Consider the following 23,721-nt stretch of genomic DNA (forward strand, 5'->3'; position numbering starts at 1 on the left):
GGTGGCACAGCCGCATTGTCTGAACATATACATTGAAATGTATGTGTTCACTATGAAATCCCGCCATCCTGTCATCCAGCCCAACCGCAGCATGCTGTCGTCGGAGCCAGCGGCAGCGGGACTGCTGCACATATGTAGGTGCCTGCATAGGCGCCCATATGCAGTCTCCTTGCGGCCAAGCGGGTCCCGCTGAACAGGACCCGCTTGGCAGCTATGTGTGGCCGTATCCTAACTGTCATTTGTTAAACCCAGCCTGTAACTTGACAGTGAGGAGCTGATTGGTGTGTTATCACCTTCCACTTTATCACTTCTACATGCTTAATACATCTGCCCCACAGTTTCTAGACCACGCAGCAGACTGAATGTAAAGCAGTCTGACTGTCTCAGTCTACAGTTGTTTCAAGTAATTCTGGAAACTATTTCAAAAGCATTGGGGCAGATTCAATTACCTGCAAGGTTCTATCTTAACCTAAATGGATATTAGGGTAGGAAATCCTTGCTTATTTTGCCTCATACCCCATAGGTATGCTTGCATGGTTTTACCTATTGTAATACATGGAAATTTGTGTAACAATGCACCACAATCTCACAGCTGATTGAATCTGCCCCATACATTTGCCACAGTGCATAAACAACTGCCAATTGGTAAGTGCAGGATGATTCTAACTAATGAAAGATTATTTTAATTTTAAATGGAAGCATACTATTTGCACTTTTTAAAAGGTGGATATTTCCTTAGATTCCTGCCTGCTATTAAGCCTATTTAAAGAATAAAACACTAAAACAGTCTATGTTTTTTAGGTTTCATTAGAGGAGACTCATCTGGAAGTAGATGATCAAAATGCATCTGTTGTATATGATTCAGAGGAAACTAAGCCATCTATAGACTGCGCTGAAGTGACAGAAGCTAGAAGATCTTCACCTCTGGAAAAAGAAGAAATGGAGGAGTTAGCTCCCAACACTTGCCATGTGAAAGAAGATTATAAAATGCCCTCGGAACCTATTCCCACTGACTCACTCACTCATGTAATAAAAGAGATTAATTCCACTCCAGCAGATGAACAACCACAAATGCTCACAGAAGATTCAACAATAATAAAACAAGAGCAAAGCAAACAAGAATTGTCAGAGCCAACAGAAAGGGATGAACATGAAGGACATTACAATATGTTTCCCACAATTCAGGTACAAATGCAGCATGAAATCCACATGGAAGATGAAAAAATTCCAGATATTCCAGATTATATAGCAAACTGTACTGTAAAAATGGACCCGCTGGTCTCGGAGGACCTAAAAAATCCCCTGGACAGCAACATTTTACAAAATGCACTGAAGCAAAATCCCAAAGTGTATTTGGTGCAGACGCTTGACATGCTGAAAGAGAAGGAGACTTCATCCTCGTCAAATGAAGAATCGTCGTTCAGTTATACACCTCTGCTTTATTCAAGGGGAAACCCAGGAATAATGTCTCCTTTGGCAAAAAAGAAGCTTTTGTCACAGGTGAGTGGGGCTTCACAAACTGGGAGTTACTCTCCTTACGGTTCCCCACCACCCTTAATTAGCAAAAAAAAATCAAATTCCAGAACAGATATATCTCCACCCTTAGTGCAAACTCATCAGGTATCTAACGCTGATACAGTGGCAGTGAACAGACCTTCTGTGATACAACATGTTCAAAGTTTTAAGCAAAAAACTCCAGACGACAAAAAGAACATGAATGAAGTTTACAAAAGCAACACATTAAACAAAACAGATTCTTACCGCTGTGACTTTGCCAAGCACCATCAGAATGTGCTTGCTGAGTCGTACTCCTTGAAGTCCAGCATGCTTGAATGCAAAGAGCAAATGGCCGAGAAGAGAGCTGCACAGCATTCCAATGTGCCCAGCTTCTTGGCTGAGTTCTACTCATCACCTCATCTGCATAGGCTTTACAGGCAAACAGAGCACCATCTACATAATGAACATTCATCAAAATATCATGCTCGGGAAATGTTTCGAGAAACTGAAAATGTGTCTTCTCCACACAAACACCAAGAAAAACTTCACTACCATCACTCTTTGCACCAACAAGAAAAACAGAATGTCTCTGATAGCATGGACGACCAGCCAACTGATTTGAGCCTTCCCAAATCTATGCACAAGCACACTGCAAAAATGCCAGGAACGAATCTCTCTCATCATTTGATACAGCAAGAAAGCAAAACTCATCAAAGCCCATTTCAAGTTCCAAACAACAAAAAGATGGGCATAGACTGTAACCCAAAAGCCTGTCGAGTTTCACCGATGACGATACCAGTATCGAAAAGACATGCGGAATCGGTGCACAGGCCTGTCAAGACTCATAATGCAAGACTTGATCACTTAAGAAAGATGGAAAGCACAGTCCATCCAATCACAATTGGTAAGGCCAACCATCACAACTTTGGGACCTCACGATCTTTGAAAAGAAACTTAGATGATATGGACAGTCCTATCTCTGAGAAAAAAATACGAGCTGTGTCTCCTCTAAATGCACCAAAGGAGATGCCTGGGAAAGAGACATTTACAGGTCAAGAGGGTGAAAGCAGCAAGTCAATGCATGACCTTCATCCTGCTAGTATGATGGAGAGCCACAAGTATCCACTTTCAACGCCAATCTTTCCCGGGCTCTACCATGGAGGTTTATGTAGTGGGCTAAGCACGCGGATACCTACTGCCTATTCACATCAACTGCAGTACTTGAAAAACCAGAGTGTGCTTTCTCCACTAATGCAACCTTTAGCCCTCCATTCTTTGATGATGCAAAGACAGTATCTAACTAACTCCACTAATTCGCAGCATCTGTATAGACATTTGGCTTCGGCTGCCCCTGTAGGATCTTCTTATGGTGACCTACTACACAACAATCTTTATCCTTTAACTGCTATCAATCCGCAGTCCTCTTTTCCATCCTCCCAGCTGTCATCTGTACACCCTAGCACAAAACTTTAAGGAACTTCCCTGTGAGAAAAGCAAAATGTTAATACTTTAGCTACATTCCTTGCCCAGCACAATATTCTGCATAAAAAATACCCTTGTCTACTTTGTGAGCCACACTATAACTGTACAAGTAATATGTTAGAGGTAAGAACAATGGATTGCAGGTCCCACTCTGACTGGAGTTGTTCACAGTTTTTGTTATGGGAACAGTTGACTTGATTTGCACAACACAATTTTAACATCATTGCTAAGCCTAGGGAACCTAGCGTGTTGCACATGTTTGTGAAAGTTGGCCATAAAGAGTCTGGAATGTCAGAGGTTGAAATATTGGAACATATGTACACTTTGGAGAAAATGCTTTTTGCTTTGTTTTTTTTTATACTGTTAAAGGTTCAATCAATGCAATGTATAGTAACAAGTCAATCAGTTTAAGAAATTTTAACACTATTAATGGTGGAAAGGTAAACACTGTTCAATCGACTGTACATATCTGGTCTTAAAAGTTCCAGTGTCACTGTCTGTTCACATAATTTATATGGATTAATCTTTCAGTTGATTCCTGTGCTTTTTTTTAAATCTTTTTTTTTATTAAACAATTATGTGTTAACTGCAAGGTCATGTTGAGAGGTTAATTGAGTATGTGTTTAGAGTTATACTTTAACCAACAACTTCTTCATCTGCACCCCTGAGGCAATAATTTTGGGGGGATAATCGCACACATTAATGAAAGCCTACAAAGTCATTAGGAATTACTTACATCATTGAGACACATACTGTAAGACACGCAGGGGATAATTCAGTTTTAAAAAGTGATGGGAACAACGTAAGTTTTTGTACCAGTGGGCATGGGTACCGCTGGCAGACATTATTTCTGCTTGCTTCCACCTGAGGTATTGAGCAGAAATCCACATAAATTCAGGTTTAGCCACTTTACCTTTACACATCTAAACCCGGTGCATTTGTGCGCAGTAAGTATTGGGTGCCTTGTAACTTGCTCCTGCTGGCACAAACAATTGAATATCGGTCTGTCTCTTTAGAAGGGATATCGACTGTGAAAAAATGTTTGAATTCCTCCCACAGAGGGAGATTTATCAAACCTACAGAGGACAACTGAAGGTGTTGCCATCAGCAACCAATCAGAATCTAGCTACCATTTATCTAGTACATTCTATAAAATGAGGCAACACCTAACCTTGTCATCTTCAGAAAGTTTGATAAACATCCCCCAAAGTGCATCATACCCCAGAGAGATCAGTAGGTCCTATTAATGTGTTACGTTACATTCTTATTTTGCAAAGAAAATAAATATATGGCATAGATTTTCTAAAACACCTAGGGGTACATTTACTAAAGTTTCTAAAGTAACAGATATGTGGAGGTGTTACCTATAGGCATAACCTTGACAGAGATATAAGAGTCTACGTGCTAAGCCTTGGATGGAGATAAAGTACCAGCCAATCAGCTCTTGTCATTCTTCAAGCACAGCCTGTAACATGGCAGTTAGGAGCTGATTGGCTGGTACTTTATCTCTCTCTGTCTGAGTCTTAATTCATAGATGCCATAATCACAGTGATGGGAAAGCCAAGAGGTACATTTTTCTTCTCTTCCCTTACTACTGGGCATTTGTGTCTGGGAGAGCATTAAGAACAATACTAATGCTATTGATGAATATTGTTTTTTATGTGCATAAAATTCTGTACACAATTTTAAGCTACTTCAATAAGTCTAGCCTTGTATTTACTATATTTACTATAGCCTGCCTACCTGAGCAGGAATTTAATGGGTTTTTGTATTTCTGAAATCGTTGTAGTAGAAAAATTACACATTTAAGAGTGATACATTTATATTAGTTTGTTCACTTTAGGATTTAAGGACATTTATTACAGGGCTTTTACGACAGTTGCTTTCACAAAAAGATGGCTATAACAGGATCTTCTAATTATTGATATGGTACAATACACATAAATCCCACCACTAAAATGAATGATCAATTTCTCCATTTTAACAGTTGACGCTTGAACACTACACTGGACATTCACAGGTGTCTGAGCGGCCCTGAAGGATTCTCAAGTGACATTGCAGGTGTTGGGTCCCTGTGGTTCTACGTGTTGCTGGAAGGAGGAGTTTACATATAAAAAATATTATTTAACACAACAGATTATGAGCAGTGTACAATAGTACTTATCTAAATGAGTTCTTAGAGTGGCTATCACATCTGTATATACAGTAACTGAAAATACATATACATCCTCATATAAAACAATTTGCAATATAAATTTATACTTGTAAAAAAATCCCTGGTGATTTATGATGATGATATTATTATTATTATTATTATTATTATTATTATTATTATTATTATTATTATATATTTATAAAGGCTGATATATTACACAGGGGCTCATAGTACAAACAAATTACATTAAACCAAAGGTGAAAATAACAGTGCCCAAAGGAGCTTACAATCTAATAGCAAATACAAATATGCATGTAATCAGTAGTAATTATTTATTAACTCCTTTATAACCATGTAATCTCCAGTAGACTGTTACAAATTAGGAATAGTTAAGCGATCAGTAATGATTAAGCAAAGGTGACATTCCCTAATGTTGATAATACTGTATAATATAGCACAAGTGAACTCACACAAACATAAAAAGTTGTGCACACTAAATAAGACATTTAGGGGGCATTTATCAAAGTTTGGATAGAGATAAAATTGTGAGAGATAAAGTACCAAACAATCAGATCCTAACTGTCCTTTTTCAAAAATGGGGCTGTATCCAATCACCCGCAGTCATTGACCACAGGTGATTGCTTGCCAGGGGCTAGCCTATTAGCCCCGATAAACTGGCATGAGCCACGGCTTATGGGGGATCTGTTTAACCTGCCTTGGGCAGGCGAAGCAAAATCCCCAATAAGCACCGGCTTTTCATAGCTGCGGCGGCAAACACACACGAGTTTTACTGAACCTGTGTATTTTCGTTAGAAAAGTATTTTTTTACTTTATCTAATTGGATACCCCGTAAATAAATATCTGTGAAAAAGTGCGGAAAAACTCCCATTTTTTTGATCCCGATGTTTAATCATGGGTAATTGGATGCCCCCTATAGTCTGTAAAATCTAAGGCAGAAGCTGATTGGCTGGTATTTTCACAATGTTATCTCTCTCTGAACTTTGATGAATACCCCCTTTAGTGCTGAGTTATTATTAAAGTTGTTATTATTATTAAAGTCTTGCAACAGCTTCAAATACCCCTGGTGGTTAAAAAAAAAAAACAATTGCAGGCTGTGTTTTGTACCATTAGCACTGTTCTTTATATCTTTCTGACTTTGATGCATTTACTATTAGAGCAACAGAGGATTGTGTGATGTAGCCAGCTTTTTACTGTTTATCATTTGCGTTTGTTCTCCTCTCATTCTGCTGAATAGATTTTAAGTAGATGTATCTATAGTTGACCTGTTTTCAGTAGAGATGAATGAAAAAATTAATATGTACTGCAAAAAATGCACATAATGGATTCAGAATATATTTTAATCAAAGCACATTCTACAGTGTTATGCCCCAAGGTTTATTATAATCAGCTTATTTTTATGGTGGACATATTTACTGAACAAGAATGTGGATGTCTATTTTTTATTGAGAAATACCTGCCCAGTAGGAAAAAATGCTGTTTTCCTCTTTGGCTGTGCATTTTACATTTGTGTATGTAGATAAATCACACATTACAAAGTGAGTGTAGTATTGTGCTAAACAAGAAGCAGTCACACCAGTGACTGTCCACAAAATCTGGGATTCTGTACATGTAAAGTATGAAATTCACTTACATTCCCAGGAAGTGATGTAAGGGTGCTGATAAGGTTGTGCTGTAGAACATCTAGTTATTAGATAGTCAATAGGCCGACACAATATGGTTGACAGGTAGAAGGTAGACAGTACAAAAGGTCGACATGGTCAGCCCAAGTTTTTATTTAGTATTATCTTGTGTGTTCCATCATCATGATCCTTATTAGTGGATGGTAAACCAAGCAGGAGTTGAAAGAAATGTTAGCCCCCCCCCAAAAAAAAAAAAATTAAAAAATTGTGTCGATCTTTTGTACCTTTTGACCTTGTCAACAATATGGTGTCAACCTATTGACTATCTAGACACTGTCTCTATCAATAGTCTGGATATCGCTGATGAAGGGTGATCAGTGTATTTGTTAATGATTTTCAAACTCCAATGTACACAATGACCATACCATTAAGAATCTCTGTAGAGTATTTCTTATGTCTCAGCCTTTTGCCTTACCCAGCATGATACATTACAGTTTCTGCTGACATAAGCAACTTTACCAGTAAGGGGAATATCAGTATAAAGATACTTAAAATGCATAGATGTCAAATATATAATTTAGTTCCATAGTAGAGAAGAGTTTTGGTGTCTATTAGTGGACAATACTTGCTTCCTAAACAGTGAAACAGCTAAATGTATATGGTTTATAACAGAAGCCACTAGGACCACAGTTCATGGTGTTACAGTATGGGGCTCCCCAGCTTACCTGCCTTTCTTTTATAATTTAATGTTCATTTGTTTCTGAGTGAAGAACAACATCCTATATCAAAGTCTAAAACGTGTTACATCTTATGATCATTGATGTCTAATTTATGTTCATTAATACCTATAGTTGTGGAATGAAACCGCATTCATGAGTATGAAACCTGTAAATTCACTAGGAACTAGTGTCATGAGGCAGTAAGGAACTGATTGCAAAGTTGAACACTACTTCGCTGTAATTACCAGATGGATGTTCGGCTGTACGCAGATTTGTACTGTACGTAACTATGCAACCGCACAGCCCCATCTGTAAGTTCCGTTTCATAGCCATCATAACCATGCCCTACTTGAAGCAGCCTGAAAAGATTCACATGAAAATAGGTATATTTACACATACACACAACTGTGCATAGAGCACAATTCTGACAACATTCCCTGGTTAAACCTACCCCATGTGAGAACACTCCATTACTTCCCATTTATACCCACAAGTGAAAATTCAACAGAGCTGCCTAAATTTGCATACACTCTGCATCAGAACACACTAAGTGTGAAAGCATGCAAGAGCCATCCATAAAACTGGTTTGCGCTAACTCTGCGTCAGCCCTGAAGTGTGCAAATTGTGGCAGTTTAGTAACGATGATTGCGTCTCCATTACTTTGCTGCATGATGCATTTTGCATTGTTTTATGTGCAGAATTAATGATAATTATTAACATTTTAATCTCCGTGAATATGTATAGTGCAGTTCATGAACAGGCTCCTTTGTGTTTATAAAACAAAAGTCAGATTCCTTATTTTAAATATTGGTCTTGTTTAGCCAGCAATTACTGCTCACAGCTAGGAGTCTAGTTAATTTTTTTTTTTAATCCCTTTCTGCAAATATAATTGCTGACACATTACTTACAGATCTGAAGGATAAGCTGGTTGAAACAATGCAGATTTTCTTTTGCCTGCAAAACCTTTAATAAGGGTAATGCTTTTAAAACATTTCATTTATAAATGTGTTTAGTGTATGATTGGGTTTGACGTAATTATGTTGTCTAATAAATAATCATCCATCGTAGCCAGAATGTATTTTACTATGTGATCCAGGTGGTGTATTCAGATTGTTCTATTCACTTTTATTCATGAGATTGCAGTATATAAGTGTTCTAGGAATCAGTGTCTGACTTCATTAATATCCATCAGTGTTGTCACTTGTGTCCAGTGAGTTGATAGTCTCCGACAAAATGGCTGCCTTCACTGTGCGTAAGTGACAGGTGCTCTTTAAGAATAAAACATTACGACTTGAGCTATAGGGAGCTAATATATATTTTTAGTCTGAAGTAATCCAAAGATGTAAATTGCATTGCGTATTTATTTTTTTTAATAGCCTGGTTAAACATAAAAAACCCACAAAATTGTACTCAAGCTTAACAAAGCCATAAAGCTTCTCACATTAGATGTAATATATAAAACGGCTTGATTATCTTTCTCAGTGGGCAAGCAAATTTAGCTGCGTGCGTAATATAAACTGCCATGAATTATTCTTTATTCAAATGAAAACAAATGTAAGTACTTCCATATTGCTGGCTAGAATTATATTAATAAACCAATTCCTTTGTTCTCTAATCATTTTGGGGAAATATTTGAAAAATAAAACCATGTAACATAGCACACTCAGGTACCATTCTATAGAAATACGTATGTGATATTCTAGACTATAACAAGAGTTTCATAGAGAATTTATATAAAGCAATTAAAGGCAGATTTAGCATGATATATTGGACTGTTGTGTAGTGTAAAATGGATCTTCAGATATGCAGGAGTGCTTTATTCCACACTTGCCTTCTCTCCCAGGATGTTCAGGAGACACACGCCTTCTGTTAATTTCTGCAGTGAATTGGGTGGGGCCATGATTATGAAGCAATTTTCTGAGAAGTGTATAAAAAGCTGTTAATTGAATGATAGATCCTGGGTGATAAGGAAATTTGACCCCTAAGCCCTCTTATTCTATGGTATACTATAATAATTTCCAGTGCCCATCTACAGATTTACGCCTACTGTGGCAGCCCCTCTCTCACAGCCATAGTTACGGCCCGGAATCACATTATCATGGTACCGCCTCCCTCTTTCCTTCATAATCAAAGGGGCCAATTCAATTAAGCACAAGGTCCTACCTGTATCTAAAGGGCCCTACACACTGGCTGACATGACTGTACGATATGAACGATCTCGTTCATTAATGAACGAGATAACGTTCATATCGTGCAGTGTGGAGGCTCCAGTGATGAACGATGCGCGGCACCGCGCTTGTTCATTGCTGGTCTCCCGTCGTCTGTACATGCAGGCCAATATGGATGATCTCATCCATATTTGCCTGCACTTCAATGCAGCCGGGTGACGGGGGGAGTGAAGAAACTTCACTCCCCCGTCACTGCCCCTCCGCCGCCGGGTCCCCCGTCGGCCGTATCTGCCGTCGGGCAGATCGGCGGCGGAACGGCCAGTGTGTAGGGCCTGTTAGCCCTGATGTGATTATTGTCCCAGAGACACATCACACAAAGCTACAGATGTGTCCTCATACATCTACCCTCAGTACTCAATGTTGTGCAAAATACCTGTTGCAAGTGAGCCACTAGGTCCTGTTGCAGCTCTCTAGCGTAGGGCGACATTTTTGCATCGAAGCATTACGTATACAAATTCAGAAACTCACACAGTCAAAAGACACAAAGATGCCCATGGTGCTCCGAGAGGGGCCTGTTTGGTGCCATAACAGCAATAATGTATTAGGACACATCTGTACAATAGTAATTTGCTCCTAATTGAATTGGTCTCTAAATATTCTATTCCAGTAATTCCCAAACCTTTTTTAATCACAGCACCCTAGAGTATTAGAATTTTTTTCACAGGACCTCTAGGCCAAAACTTTCTTATTGAGAAATTTGGTTAGAAATATTAAATTAAGGTAAATTGTGTTTGTCATCCTTAGGTTGAATTGTGTGGTGAGGGACAAGATTTGCTTCTATTTGTCCACATATTTTATGATTGACAGTCACCAGCACTGGTTTTGCCTATTGCAGGGGTTCTCAAACTCGGTCCTCAGGACCCCACACAGTGCATGTTTTGCAGGTAACCCAGCAGGTGCACAGGTGTATTAATTACTCACAGACACATTTTAAAAGGTCCACAGGTGGAGCTAATTATTTCACTTGCGATTCTGTGAGGAGACCTGCAAAACATGCACTGTGTGGGGTCCTGAGGACCGAGTTTGAGAACCTGTGGCCTATTGCATTGATCATAAATAATTAAAATTGGTCCTGGACATAAAGGTCTCTGTGTGTCTAGTAGCTCGTATTACTTTTAGTGGGAGAGAGGAACTGGAAGGACTCGAAAAAAGCATCTCAATTTAGCATTCCTTACCCAATTTGTAGGATTCCATCCTCCTTTCCTTTCTGCCCAAAACCACCAATTTGGTAATTTTCTAACAAAGTTTCCCCAAGCTACATGATAAACATCTGGTTGTATCTGATCAGATATCATTCTGAAGTAGCAGAAAACGTGGTCATATGACAAACATTATCTGACACTGTGCAATCATTGCCCACCTCACTAATTAGATCAATATGCTTAATCATTAGACAAACGCCTGCATCGGCCCACATAGGCCATGTAGTGAAACCTCACTAATTAGATCAATATAGCTTAATCATTAGACAAACTCCTGGTTATGCCCACATAGGCCAAGTAGCCCATCCCATAAAAGCTTAATGTACTATATCTGGCCTGGTTAGACCGGTTCTCCATTTGACATGGGAAATGGTGTTATGTAGGGTAAGTGGCAACATGGAATCAGCCTGCAAAAATGAATGATGCTGCAGTCATGGTAAGGCATTCCTCCCAACTGTTCCGATTCATGGACCTCATAAATGGGCAGGGCTTGTGCTTATAGAAGCAGAGTTTAATCCCCAAATGGGTGTTTTTGGTGCGAATAATGTCACAATTTTGCATGTTTGTTCATAAGGAGGTATGGTAAAGTGTAGGTCCATTATACATAGTTTATATATACAGTATAACCTAGTGAAATCTAGTAGCACGGAGATAATGGGATTTGGCACCTATGATTGCTAGGTATTCCATTTTCTCTTTGTGAACCAATTCTTTTAAGACAACACTTTGCTGATGATTGAAAAAAAAAGAATGAGCATCACTAACAGCCATCTCTCTATGGGGCAGATGCACTAAGCCTTGGAGAAAGAAAAAGTTAAGTGACTTAGGGGTCTGTTTACTAAGCCTTGGATGGAGATAAAATTGCTGGATATAAAGTACCAGCCAATCGGTTCCTAACTGTCATTTTTCAAACACAGCCCATGGCATGACAGTTAGGAGCCGTCTGGATGTTACTTTGTCTCCATCCACTTTATCTACATCCAAGGCTTAGTAAATAGACCCCATAAAGTACAAAACAGCTCCTACCTGTGATTTTTCAAACTCAACCTGTGACATGGCAGTTAGGAGCTGATTGGAATGGTTGGTACTTTATCTCTCTCCATTTATCATTCTCAAAGGCGTAATACATCTTTCTCCTTATGTTAGGTAACTAGTAATCACAGCAGGCACTGTAAAACATGTAGCCCAGTGAGACCAGTCATGTAATAACTTGAAATAGGCAACTTTCCTTTAAACATTTCAGAAGACCTGTTATCAGCCTCTAGATTTTTTTTTTCCAGGTGTGCAGCTTGCCATAGTGTGATTTCTTTTCCTTTATCTATTCTTTTGATTATTTTGCAGACATTGTACTCTGTTTCCACTTCATTTGCTTCGGTCTTGTTTGTCCATTGTCCTTTTTAAGTTAACAGTCAATCAGGAGGCAATGATGCTTGATAGAGAGAAAGAGAGACAAAAAGGGTTGTTTTTTTAACAGATAAGAAAGGCAATATAAATGTAGTAAGACAGTATGTTCCCTGTTTGGGCTTGCATCTCTCAATGCCAGTGAAGCATCATTACATCCATCTATTATAGCATGCGGAACTCTGATCATTTAGTTTATTTGTGCTAGCAATAACAGTAATAGTACGCACATGCATGTTTCCATTAGGTGCAATGAAAATAAACAAATTTACTGGGCGTTATCCAATTAGCTGTTGTAATTAACCTGGCTATTTGACTCGCCCGGGGCTAGCCTATTAGCCCTGATGCTGGCACTTATCAGGGATTTTGTTTCGCCTGCACGGAGCGATAATCTAAGCAATCTGACTAGATTGCTTAGATTTTCAGCAAGATCTCTCCATGTGTACCCCCCACAGCGATAGCGATCCGCGGCCCCGTGCGTCGCTATTGCTGCTGCTAGATTGGCCTGTCAATCTAGCAGATCGCTCATTTCACACGCTGGGTGAAATGAGCGGCCCCCCCGCACATTCTGCACACATCGCGGTTCGCTCAACACACATCTCTCCCCTGATCTGCCGGTGAGTACTGGCCTTTAGACAGTTGAAACCAAATCCCCAAAAAGTAAGCATTTTTCAGTGAAGGCGGCTGCGAAAACACATAGGTCAGTAGCTTTTTGCGGATCCTGTGTGTTTTCACGTGAAAAAGGCTAATTTTTTTCTCATGAAAAATTCGCGATATAACTGGATAGCTTTAAAATGACCACTGGGTAAAAAAATCGCAAAACAAGCCTGTTTTTTATTCACGGGAAAAATGACTTGCAGTTAATAGGAGACCCCCCTCAGGTGTATCCACAATTGCACAGGTTTGGTCACATCCAAAGTCATATAAACATAGCTGCCAGAAACCAAGCTGACTGTAAGAGGTAGATTTCCCCTCTAAATTATTTTTTCACTTAAGGATCATTGTATCGCAATGTCTTTAGAATAGGATAAAGGTTTTACATTTTTTTAACCCACCTACATACCCATTGTGCATGCCACATCGTCTACACAGGGTGTACACATAAACTAAATGCCAGCAAAACAAGTCCTAACATGAGTAACAAATAGCAGTAATAGATTGGGGTTTATAATATCTCACTCTTTATTGTTCATTTTCTTTAACATTCCTAACTGTACAATAAGGTGGTTGTTGCATTCTGTTAAATAGAGCACGGGCTAAACCATTTAAAATCAAATCAAATTTTGCATTTAAATTAACGTCTTTAAACCATAAGCCTTACACACGATGAAGGCAGCCATCTTAATGGTCTTAAGTGATGGTCAAAAGTCTATTACTTAATAGAATTCTATGACATCACTGTGGCACTTTATGACTGATAGGAAAATAAGCCATGCTTCAAGGCTAAACCACTGGTCAGTAGTGAATATTGGATTAGTCCACAAAATAAATGGCCCAACAGATGTAGGTGGCAGCTGCTCTTCACCTTTTGCTTGCCTGTTCATAATACAGTTTATAACCTTCCCTGCTAATTATGGCAAAAACACAAGCAGATAGAAAAATAGATTAAAACTTGCAATATTTATCAGAATAATACGATTAATATATGTACTCATGGGCCATAGGGATGGGCCATACATGGGCATGGCTGATAAAGAAAGAACAGAGACTATCTGTGGACCTACCATTCATAAGGGGAGATGTACTAAGCTTTGGAGTACCAATCAGCTCCTAACTGCCATGTTATAGGCTGTGTTTGAAAAATGACAGGAGCTGATTGGCTGGTAGTTTCTTCTCACTCTCCAAGGCATATTACATCTCCCCCATATACTCTTTCATCAGTTGCAGTAGCCATTTTCCCTACATCACACGAGATCTTAGTAGTTGAATAACCTTATGTTTATATCCCCCAAAAAATAAAATATTATTTATTTATATATATATATATATATATATATATAAAAAATACACACACATACATACATACATACATACATACATACATACATACATACATTCCAATTAAGCAACATGCTTGTTAAAGGTCAGCAGCCATCTAATCAGGTGCTCTTCAGCATTAAGTTTTTAATAATATTCACAATTTTATTGACAAATGGAGATTTGTTTTTGCTTCCTTAGGGCTTTTTTAACTTTTGCATACACATACTGGAAGCATCTGTGTGTGTACAAACACCTTATGCAGGTTTGTGAAAGAAACAACAGTAACAATCCTCACACTAGCAATTTAATGAGGTCTGATTAGGCCCTAACAAGTAATGAGAGTACAAAATTGGTTTCTTACCTTCGTGAAAATGCCATTGAATAACCTAGCTGAAGACAGCAGGAAAACATAAGATACTGTATAACAAATATTTTCTCATAGCCAGGTTTTTTATTTTTTTTATTTTAAGTTTTACATGCCTTTAGACTAATTGTGGTATTTTAAATAGCACACATGAAGGCAGCAAATTAGCGGGCTCAGCCAGCATTTATACACACACACACACACACACACACACACACACACACACACACGTGTGTATTTAGATTTTTATATTTATATATAAAGGTATTCCCATAATAGCTCAACAATGTGTTGCTCAACACCATATGCTCAACAGGAATTAGGTCGACGGGTACAAAAAGGTCAACAGTGCTTAAGGTTGGCAGGTACAAGAGGTCAACATGACAATTGTTGACACACACATGGTTGACATGTTTTCCCAACATTTGCTTGATTTACTATCCACGTGGACATCTATTGGGAATAGTAACCTGTGGCGATCATAGTTGTTTGTACTGATTGTAGTCATATAACATTATATTAATATACATGATTTGCCCCCAAAAAACACGTTGACCATTGTCATGTTCATCTTTTGTACCTGTTGACCTAATGCATGTCGACCATTTGTTGTTGTCCTGGTTACTGTCGACCATAATATTATTGATACATTAATACACACCTATATAAAAACACACACACACACACACACACACACGTATATTTAATAAAGTGCAGGTTTTCAGAAGTGAAGATGTTGCCCATAGCAACCAATGAGATTCTACTTATTTAATACCTTCTAGAAAATGATAGCTAGAATCTGATTATTTGCTATGGGCAACACCTCCACTTTTTAAAAAGCCACACTTTAGTAAATATACCCCACAATCTCTACAATCTCTGTGTCTTGCAGCAGAAGGAAACTCTGATTCCTTTATGTGCATTGCATATATTTAGCTTTTCTGGTTAAAAACTTGGCTATCACTTTACTACACAAAGCCATGATTGCATACTGCAACTCAATTTCATTTTAAAATGTTTTTTTTTTGCCTCGTCAATCAATCGAAGTTGAAACAATGCATCTCTCATTAAAAGTGAACCATATAGTTTTAATCAGCACTTGCTAGTGTCTCACAGCAAATTTTTGTTCATTTTGAAATCATTGTTACATTTTCAGAATGTTTCTTTGTAAATTATTGATTCCACCTGAAAGTGTTTTCAAAGTAAGCAGCAGATAGGCTTCTAACTGAACACAATTGCCACAAACCCCCACAGCATTATTTGTTTAAATAGTTCTTACAGGAATCTTGGATACATTTCAAAAAGACAGTTGAATTCTTGCTCAGCTAACAGCAGATTTAAAAGGAAAAATGTTTTAAAAAGAGGCTTTGTTTGAATTGTGTGAGTTCAAGAGGATTTATAACTGAATTGCACAAGTCTATTTGTGCAATTAAACCATTGTTGTTTGAAGTAAAAAAAAACACACACTCTGAAGTCTAATTGGCAATACTCATAAATCTATGAAACATGTTCTCTTCCAAGAAATGTTGTAACACAAAATTCTGCGGCGTTAGTCATTCATTATGAGTTCTCAAGGTTGTTCGATAAAACATTCTTATAACCTCTGGCAAGATTGGGAACAGTTTGTGTTTAGTGAACTTAAATCACAAACAGGAGGGAACAGCTGATGCCCTCAAAAACACATACCCAGCTAAGATCTGGTCACACATCTTGCTAAAAATATATTTTGCAAAAGCAAACATATTATCACAAACTATATCAAGTTCCACTTTCAAGTAAACCAAATATATTTCAAAATAATTTATTAAGACATAATGCATGACCTCTTTTAAAGAAGCCGTACCTTATATACTAATGTTCATTACTCAGAAACGTATATATGTCCACTCATTTTTGTTTACATTTCTACCTGTATTTAAAATGTTGACATTTCTCATCGTTTAATTTTAAGCATTTATTTCAAGTGTTTTTTTCTTGCACATATTATAGATGTTCTATTATAGTCCTCACTTTTTTTGTATATGATGTTTGTTTTGTATGCACTGATGCATGTCGTGTTGCATATGTAGATGTGTGTGTGCTGGCGCACCAAGAAAAACGTTAAATAAGTGTCAGTAAATGGGCTTGTAGACACATTCATCATGGCAGTCTGAAAGATTCATGTCACGTAAACATAGTGGAGGCAGCCATTTCTGGGATGATCCAATATTCACAAGCATGTAACCTATCAATTCACTAGCAACCAGTGATCACTGGTCATGCGTGACAGACTAGGCATGACCAAATTTCAAGAGGTACTACTAGCTCTAATGAATTGACAGTCTACATATCCATGACTATTGGCTCAGTCAACAAAATAGCTGTTTAGGCAGTTGCGGCACCAGGCTGGTGTTAAAATGAACGGCAGATGGTCAAAATAGCGGATTGTTGGTATTTAAAGTGCCAAGTTCTGTAAGACAAAACTAGCTTTAAATTCAGCTGCAAAAAATCAACAGAAATCGTCCATTTTGACAAAATGTTTCTCTTTACATTTCCCCCTAGATATGCAATGTCAACTCCTAATATGCTGAACCTAAAAGTTGCATTTCAACGGTTAGATTGCCACTGGTTTCTAATCCCTACTGTAGAGCAAACTGTGTGGGAGTGTGTGTGTATACATACATACCCTAGTAATGGCTTGGAATTAGCTATAATTTTATTTTACTTACCGTTTTGTCTTTCGTCCTGTGACTTGTCATCACTTTGAATCTCACAGCAAGTTACTAGTTTTATTTGCTACAAGCACTTACAAAAGACATTTTACTGTAAATGTAATTGATATTTTACTTGGACTTTAAAGCATCTGTTCATATATTGCTGGCTGTGTATATTTTTTTAAATAAAAAAGTAATCTGCTGTAAATATTGTATCATTTTTGTGATCTAAATGATGTAGCTTAAAAGCAGTGTAAGGTGAATATTTGTATATAGTATATTGACCCACTCATGTTATAGGTCTGATTTCCATTTTAAAATAAAAGGTTATTGAGTAACCTTCCGTGAGTCAACACTACCCATGCTAGAAAGCTGAGCCAACAGAGAACATTGAATTTTTGTATGTTTTCCAAATTGTACCTACCCAATTGCTTTTGATACTGTATGATGTGCTGAGAAATTTCCCAATCACACACAGCAGACAAAAAGATATTTTGTACTTTTTGATCCACTGTAATATTTAATAAAACATTGCTATGAACCAGCCTCTGGTGTTTGCTTTGTTTTGGTTTTTAAAAGAATGGTTATTAAAAAATGAAGATTTTGAAAATGATGTAGTGTAAAAGGTTTGCTTCACAAAGAATGACTCTTCACTTGGGTTGCTTTGCTAAGTGGCTTCTTTATTTCTCACAAATGTTGTCACATCAGATTTCTTCAGCAAACATGGCTGCCCTGACGACTAGCTAAGTCCAAACTGGCCCTCTCTGAAATCCAGCCACTAGCTGGTTTTGGAAGCCACACCCACTGGTTCCCACAAACCTTTGTACCTTCACACAAATAATTAGTCACACCCACGGCCACATAGTGCAGCTGTGTTTATTACCTTTGCTGTAGTAAGGAGCAGGATTCTTAACTCTACCTGCCCCTTGTCCTAAGGAGTGAGTCCTGTTATGAGCATCAGAACATGGCAAAGTAACCCTCAAGGCCACAGTAGTTAGCACTTAATTCATTCAGATGTTGATTTACTGTAAGTAATGTCAGGCTAGCATGCTACTGTACAATTTCACCATACGGAAGCCATATTATTTTTGTAATTGCTGGAATACAAAGTGGAATATAAAGAGCTGGCCAGGTTTGTATAACACCCTTTAAAAACCCTGCCTCTCCAAATGTAGCAAATAAGGGAAGCTTCCACATCCGTGACTCCCACCCAGGAAAAGTAGTTTGATCTTGTAGTGTATAACAAAGCAAAGATTACTCAATACAACCAGGCTTAAAAACAGCACTGATTATGGTGGTGAAATTACACAGCATGCAGGTGGTGTAGTGACAACAGGGAAACGCAATGTTGGATGGATTCCTCTCTGATCATAAAGGGCAGGAGGCAAGACCATAAACTGTACCCATTTTTTTGTGAAATGTAAGGACTCAGTATCTGAGCTACATACTAAAAGATTTATTTTTTTAAGTTACCGATTTTCTGCCACACCACGCTGACTTTGCATTTGTCCACCCACAAGGAGGAAGACGACGTCACGGAAAAACATGGCAAATGTGGTCATATTATTGAGAATGCCCACATACTGCATGATATCAGGAGATTGAGGATGAGATTTTCCATTTTGCCAGATTGATCAGATAATCACGTTTGCTTGTTTGTATACAAGATTTTTCTGGTTTATCGGCAAAATAGTGAAACGATCGTAAAATACACACTACACCAGTGGTTCTCAAACTTTTTTAAATTACAATGCCCTAGAGTATCAGAATTTTTTCACCTCACCCCTAGGACAAAAGTTTATTTTTGATAAATTTAGAAAGAAATATTTAATTGAGTAAATTGTGTTTATATATCAATGTTAGGTTTCACTGTGTGGTGAGGGACAAGATTTGCTTCTCTTTGTGCACATATTTTATGATTCACAACCACCAGCACTGGTTTTGCCTATTACATTGACCATAAATCATTTTAATTGGTCCTGGATCACCAACCCAGGGCACCCCTGCAAGTGTCCAGAGGCACCCCAGGGAGCCACTGCACACAGTATGAGAACCACTGCACTACACAATAAAAGTGGCAGAGCACCCAATTATTGGCAAATTGGTACAATTATTGTATAATGTGTACATAGATTAACATGAAGTTAACTGGAACATTTCATCAATGTTGCAGATGACGAGAAATGTTAAAACATTTGAGTCCAAACCTGTATGTATTTTCCTTCCTTCTGGGGTTGCTAGACTCCTCGTGGTTAAAATAAAAAATAAAAAAAAGTGAGAGCTGGATCCTCTTCTATCTCTTTGTGTTCATACACAATCATTACAGGGCCAGATTAATAATAGGGTGGATGAAGCTCCAACTCCAGGCCTCCATATAAAAATAGGCACAATATCATGGCAGCACAATGATGACCATCTGCCTAGCTGGCCACACAGTCAGACATACCATATATACTCGAGTATAAATCGACCCGAATATAAGCCGAGGCACCTAATTTTACCACAAAAACCTGGGAAAACGTATTGACTCGAGTATAAGCCTAGGGAGGGAACTGCAGCTCTAGCCGTACACAGCCCTCATACTGCCAGATATGCCCCCACAGTGCCAGATATGCTCTCATACATCCACATATGCCCCCCCAAGTGCCAAATATGCTCCCCCCAGTGAAAGTAACAACTTACCATCCCCGCTCCGGCGATCTCCCGCTGTCTTGTGAAGGAGGGACACGGAGGGCACAGCGCGCGCCTATCCTGTGTCCCTCCTGCGTCTCCGGCGGCAGCGGCGTGTGTGTGTTAAATAAAGTGCCGGTTCGTGAGCCAATCAGAGCTCACGAATTGGTACTTAATAGACCTGCCGCTGCCGCCAGAGACGCTGGCGGGACACAGGAGAGGCGCGCACTGTGCCCTCCGTGTCCCTCCTTCACAAGACAGCGGGGGGGAGCGCCGGAGCGGGGATGACTGGAGTATAAGTCATATTCCCACTGACTCGAGTATAAGCCGAGGGGGCTTTTTCAGCACAAAAAAAAATGGCTTAAAAAGTCGGCTTATACTCGAGTATATACGGTAAATCATTAAAATTGTATTTCTAGTTTTCTTATAAAAATAAAACAATTGCAGAATTGTAAATTGTATGTGTTTAGGGAGACATTGAGGCTGATAGTGTAGGAGGTGTACACGCCTATGTGGCTCTAGCCCCACCCACACAGCACTGTTCACAGCTCCTCCCCTTATCAGTATAGGCCCTTGAACACTGTCAGTCACAGGCCAATGTGGCTCTTAATATATTTCTGATAATTACTACTGTTTTCTTCCCAATTATAAATGATGGTGCTGTGAAAATGTTAACAAATGAAAATAAATAAAAATATTATATTGGAAATAAACCGAGCCAAATATTTGTATTCAAATCTGCTGACAATAATGGAATTTGGAGCACAATTATTGTCAGAACCCAAACTGTATTGTAACAAAACTTAATATGAACTGGTTTTCCATCTGGTCAAAGATGCATTTTAAATTTCCAGGAAGTAAAAATAGTGTACTGCTTTACCTTTCACTTCAGTCACCTCATCATTCCAGAAGAATTCTGAACACATGGAAAAATAAGGATGTTTATCTGAAGCATTCTGCTTGATAACATGATGTTGGCTCAACTTGGCAGCTTTGGGAAAAAGGATTGAAAGTGACATTCAAATATAGATTTTAACTCAACGAACAGAATGAATTGTTATTTAAGACCTGTCAGCAAACTCACTTTAGTAACATTTGATAAACTGTAATAAAAACATTGTTTAGAATTTAATGATAAAAATTATGCAATGATATCCATTAGACAGAAAATAAATTTGCATAATATAGAATGAAATGTGATATATACATAATGAGATTAGGAATAACAGGTATTTTGAAACTCCTTTCTAAGATTACACTTGGTTTGCTCACAATGCCTCACAGTATTGTGATATATATTCACTATTAATCACTTTGATGGCTTTGAGTCTTTAGTGCGTCATTGACCCTAACCCTGTAACTACTTCAAACCTTCAGTAACGCCTATGTACTTTGCATGAGATCAGTATGATATCCCGGCTGTCAGCAGACTGACGCCGTAATGCCGACAGCTGGAATACAGTCAGTAAGCGCAGAGTGTTCCCTTGTGGGCGCGCACTTGCCACGCATCAGGCCCGGTGATGACCTTAGGTCACCACACTAATCTATTCCCCCTCATGTGGTGGTGTGGACCACCACCCAAGTGGGGAATCCGTGCGGTGGTCGGGACTTCGACCACCGGCATTTCACAGAGTGTCGGTATTAGGCATCTGTATCCTGACCACCGGGATCCCGACAGCCGGCAAATTGACGGCATACCCTTTGCATTATTATAATGTGAAAACGAGGCCGTTTTTCTAAAGTGAAATAACTTCAATAAAAGTAACTAAGGAATTAAGGAAATGTGTATTTCTTACAACGTTGCCTATTTCTATTGCGTATAATCTAAAAATATTTGTTATATTAGGTTACCAAAATACCAAATTCTAAAGCCAAACTTACAAAATATTAGTTTATTTGAAACAAAATAAATTATTCCTTGTGAAAACACACAACAGTCTGAAATGTTCTCTTGTATATAAAATAGCTTGCATTTACAATTAATGATTCATTTTTGTCTGAACAAACTGTCTATAGTGTATAAAGAGTTTAACCTGTCAAATTCTTTGCTGGTGTGACATTACATTACTTCATCTTCAGACTAAGAAATTAAAAGGCACCCCTATTTTACTGATACGTCATACATAATGGTGGGGAAGTGGGTGTACAACTACTGTATACAAAGCCCTGAGGGGCCTACAGACAAAGTGAGCTCTAACTTCTGCCTGTGCCATTGCACTGATTGGCAGGGTGCAGGCATGTGTGCATTTATTGGTCTGCTGGGGAGCTGCTGTGGCCAGTGCAATACGGTTATTCTTATTGTTCATTTTGGCGCAGCGCGCATGATATCTGCGGCAGGAAGATGAGCTGCCAGGAGACACATAAAATAAGGTAAGTCAAGTGTCTGTGGGGGCTGGAATGACAGTAGGGGGCGGTCCTGTGTTTACACAATATTACAACATGTTCATGATGGCTTCTTACAAATAAATTATTTTGCTATGCAATTTCCACAACAGAATTGTACAGCAATACTAGAAAGAAAAAAAGAGCAACTGAATACTAGATAAAAAAAACCTTTTGCATGTCTGATGAACTTTAAACTCTGTAGAGCTGTTTTTACGATATGCAATAGAATATTATATCTACAGCAGTGGCGGAACTAGCGAGCGGTGGGCCCAGGTGTGATAACACTAAAAATAAAGCAGCCAGTACTTACCCTGCACAGAAACAAAATAACCCACCCAAATCTAACTCTCTCTGCAAATGTTATATCTGCCCCCCCTGCAGTGCACATGGTTTTGCCAAATTGCTAACAAACTTGCTGCTGCGATCAACTCAGAATTACCCCCATAACTGCATCCTTGGACGCAATATTGGATCATGGGGGTAATTCCGAGTTAATCGCAGCATCAAGTTGGTTAGCAGTTGGGTAAAACCATGTGTACTGCAGGGGGGCAGATATAACATGTGCAGAGAGAGTTAGATTTGGGTGTGGTGTGTTCAAGCTGAAATCTAAATTGCAGTGTAAAAATAAACCAGCCAGTATTTACCCTGCACAGAAACACAGAACCAGCCAGTATTTACCCTGCACAGAAACAAAATAACCCACCCAATTCTAACTCTCTCTCTGCAAATGTTATATCTGCCCCCCCTGCAGTGCACATGGTTTTGCCAAATTGCTAACAAACTTGCTGCTGCGATCAACTCAGAATTACCCCCATAACTGCATCCTTGGACGCAATATTGGATCATGGGGGTAATTCCGAGTTAATCGCAGCATCAAGTTTGTTAGCAGTTGGGTAAAACCATGTGTACTGCAGGGGGGCAGATATAACATGTGCAGAGAGAGTTAGATTTGGGTGTGGTGTGTTCAAGCTGAAATCTAAATTGCAGTGTAAAAATAAACCAGCCAGTATTTACCCTGCACAGAAACACAGAACCAGCCAGTATTTACCCTGCACAGAAACAAAATAACCCACCCAATTCTAACTCTCTCTGCAAATGTTATATCTGCCCCCCTGCAGTGCACATGGTTTTACCCAACTGCTAACAAATTTGATGCTGCGATCAACTCAGAATTACCCCCCATGTCTGACAACATCGGCCGGCTGCGTAACCCATGTAACCCGCACAAGCCAGCCGCCTCAGCTACTACCTAGAGGCCAGGAAATCTCCATCCTCTGATGGAGATCCTGGCATCGTTTAGAGAAA

General features: G+C 38.8%; 1 protein-coding gene across 2 annotated transcripts in view; it reads left to right on the forward strand.

Moving 5' to 3' along the window:
- The window catches only part of ARID5B (AT-rich interaction domain 5B), a 351,469-nt gene extending 333,567 nt beyond the window's left edge, over positions 1–17,902 (forward strand). For both annotated transcript variants that reach the window (XM_063961814.1, XM_063961815.1), the window contains one exon: positions 802–17,902. In XM_063961814.1, the coding sequence (XP_063817884.1) occupies positions 802–2,970 (2,169 nt within the window). In that variant the 3' untranslated portion in view covers positions 2,971–17,902. The remainder of the gene's footprint in view (positions 1–801) is intronic.
- The last annotated feature ends 5,819 nt before the right edge of the window (positions 17,903–23,721 follow it).

This window comes from Pseudophryne corroboree, chromosome 3 (genome assembly GCF_028390025.1).
Source record: "Pseudophryne corroboree isolate aPseCor3 chromosome 3, aPseCor3.hap2, whole genome shotgun sequence".
Lineage (NCBI taxonomy): Eukaryota > Metazoa > Chordata > Amphibia > Anura > Myobatrachidae > Pseudophryne > Pseudophryne corroboree.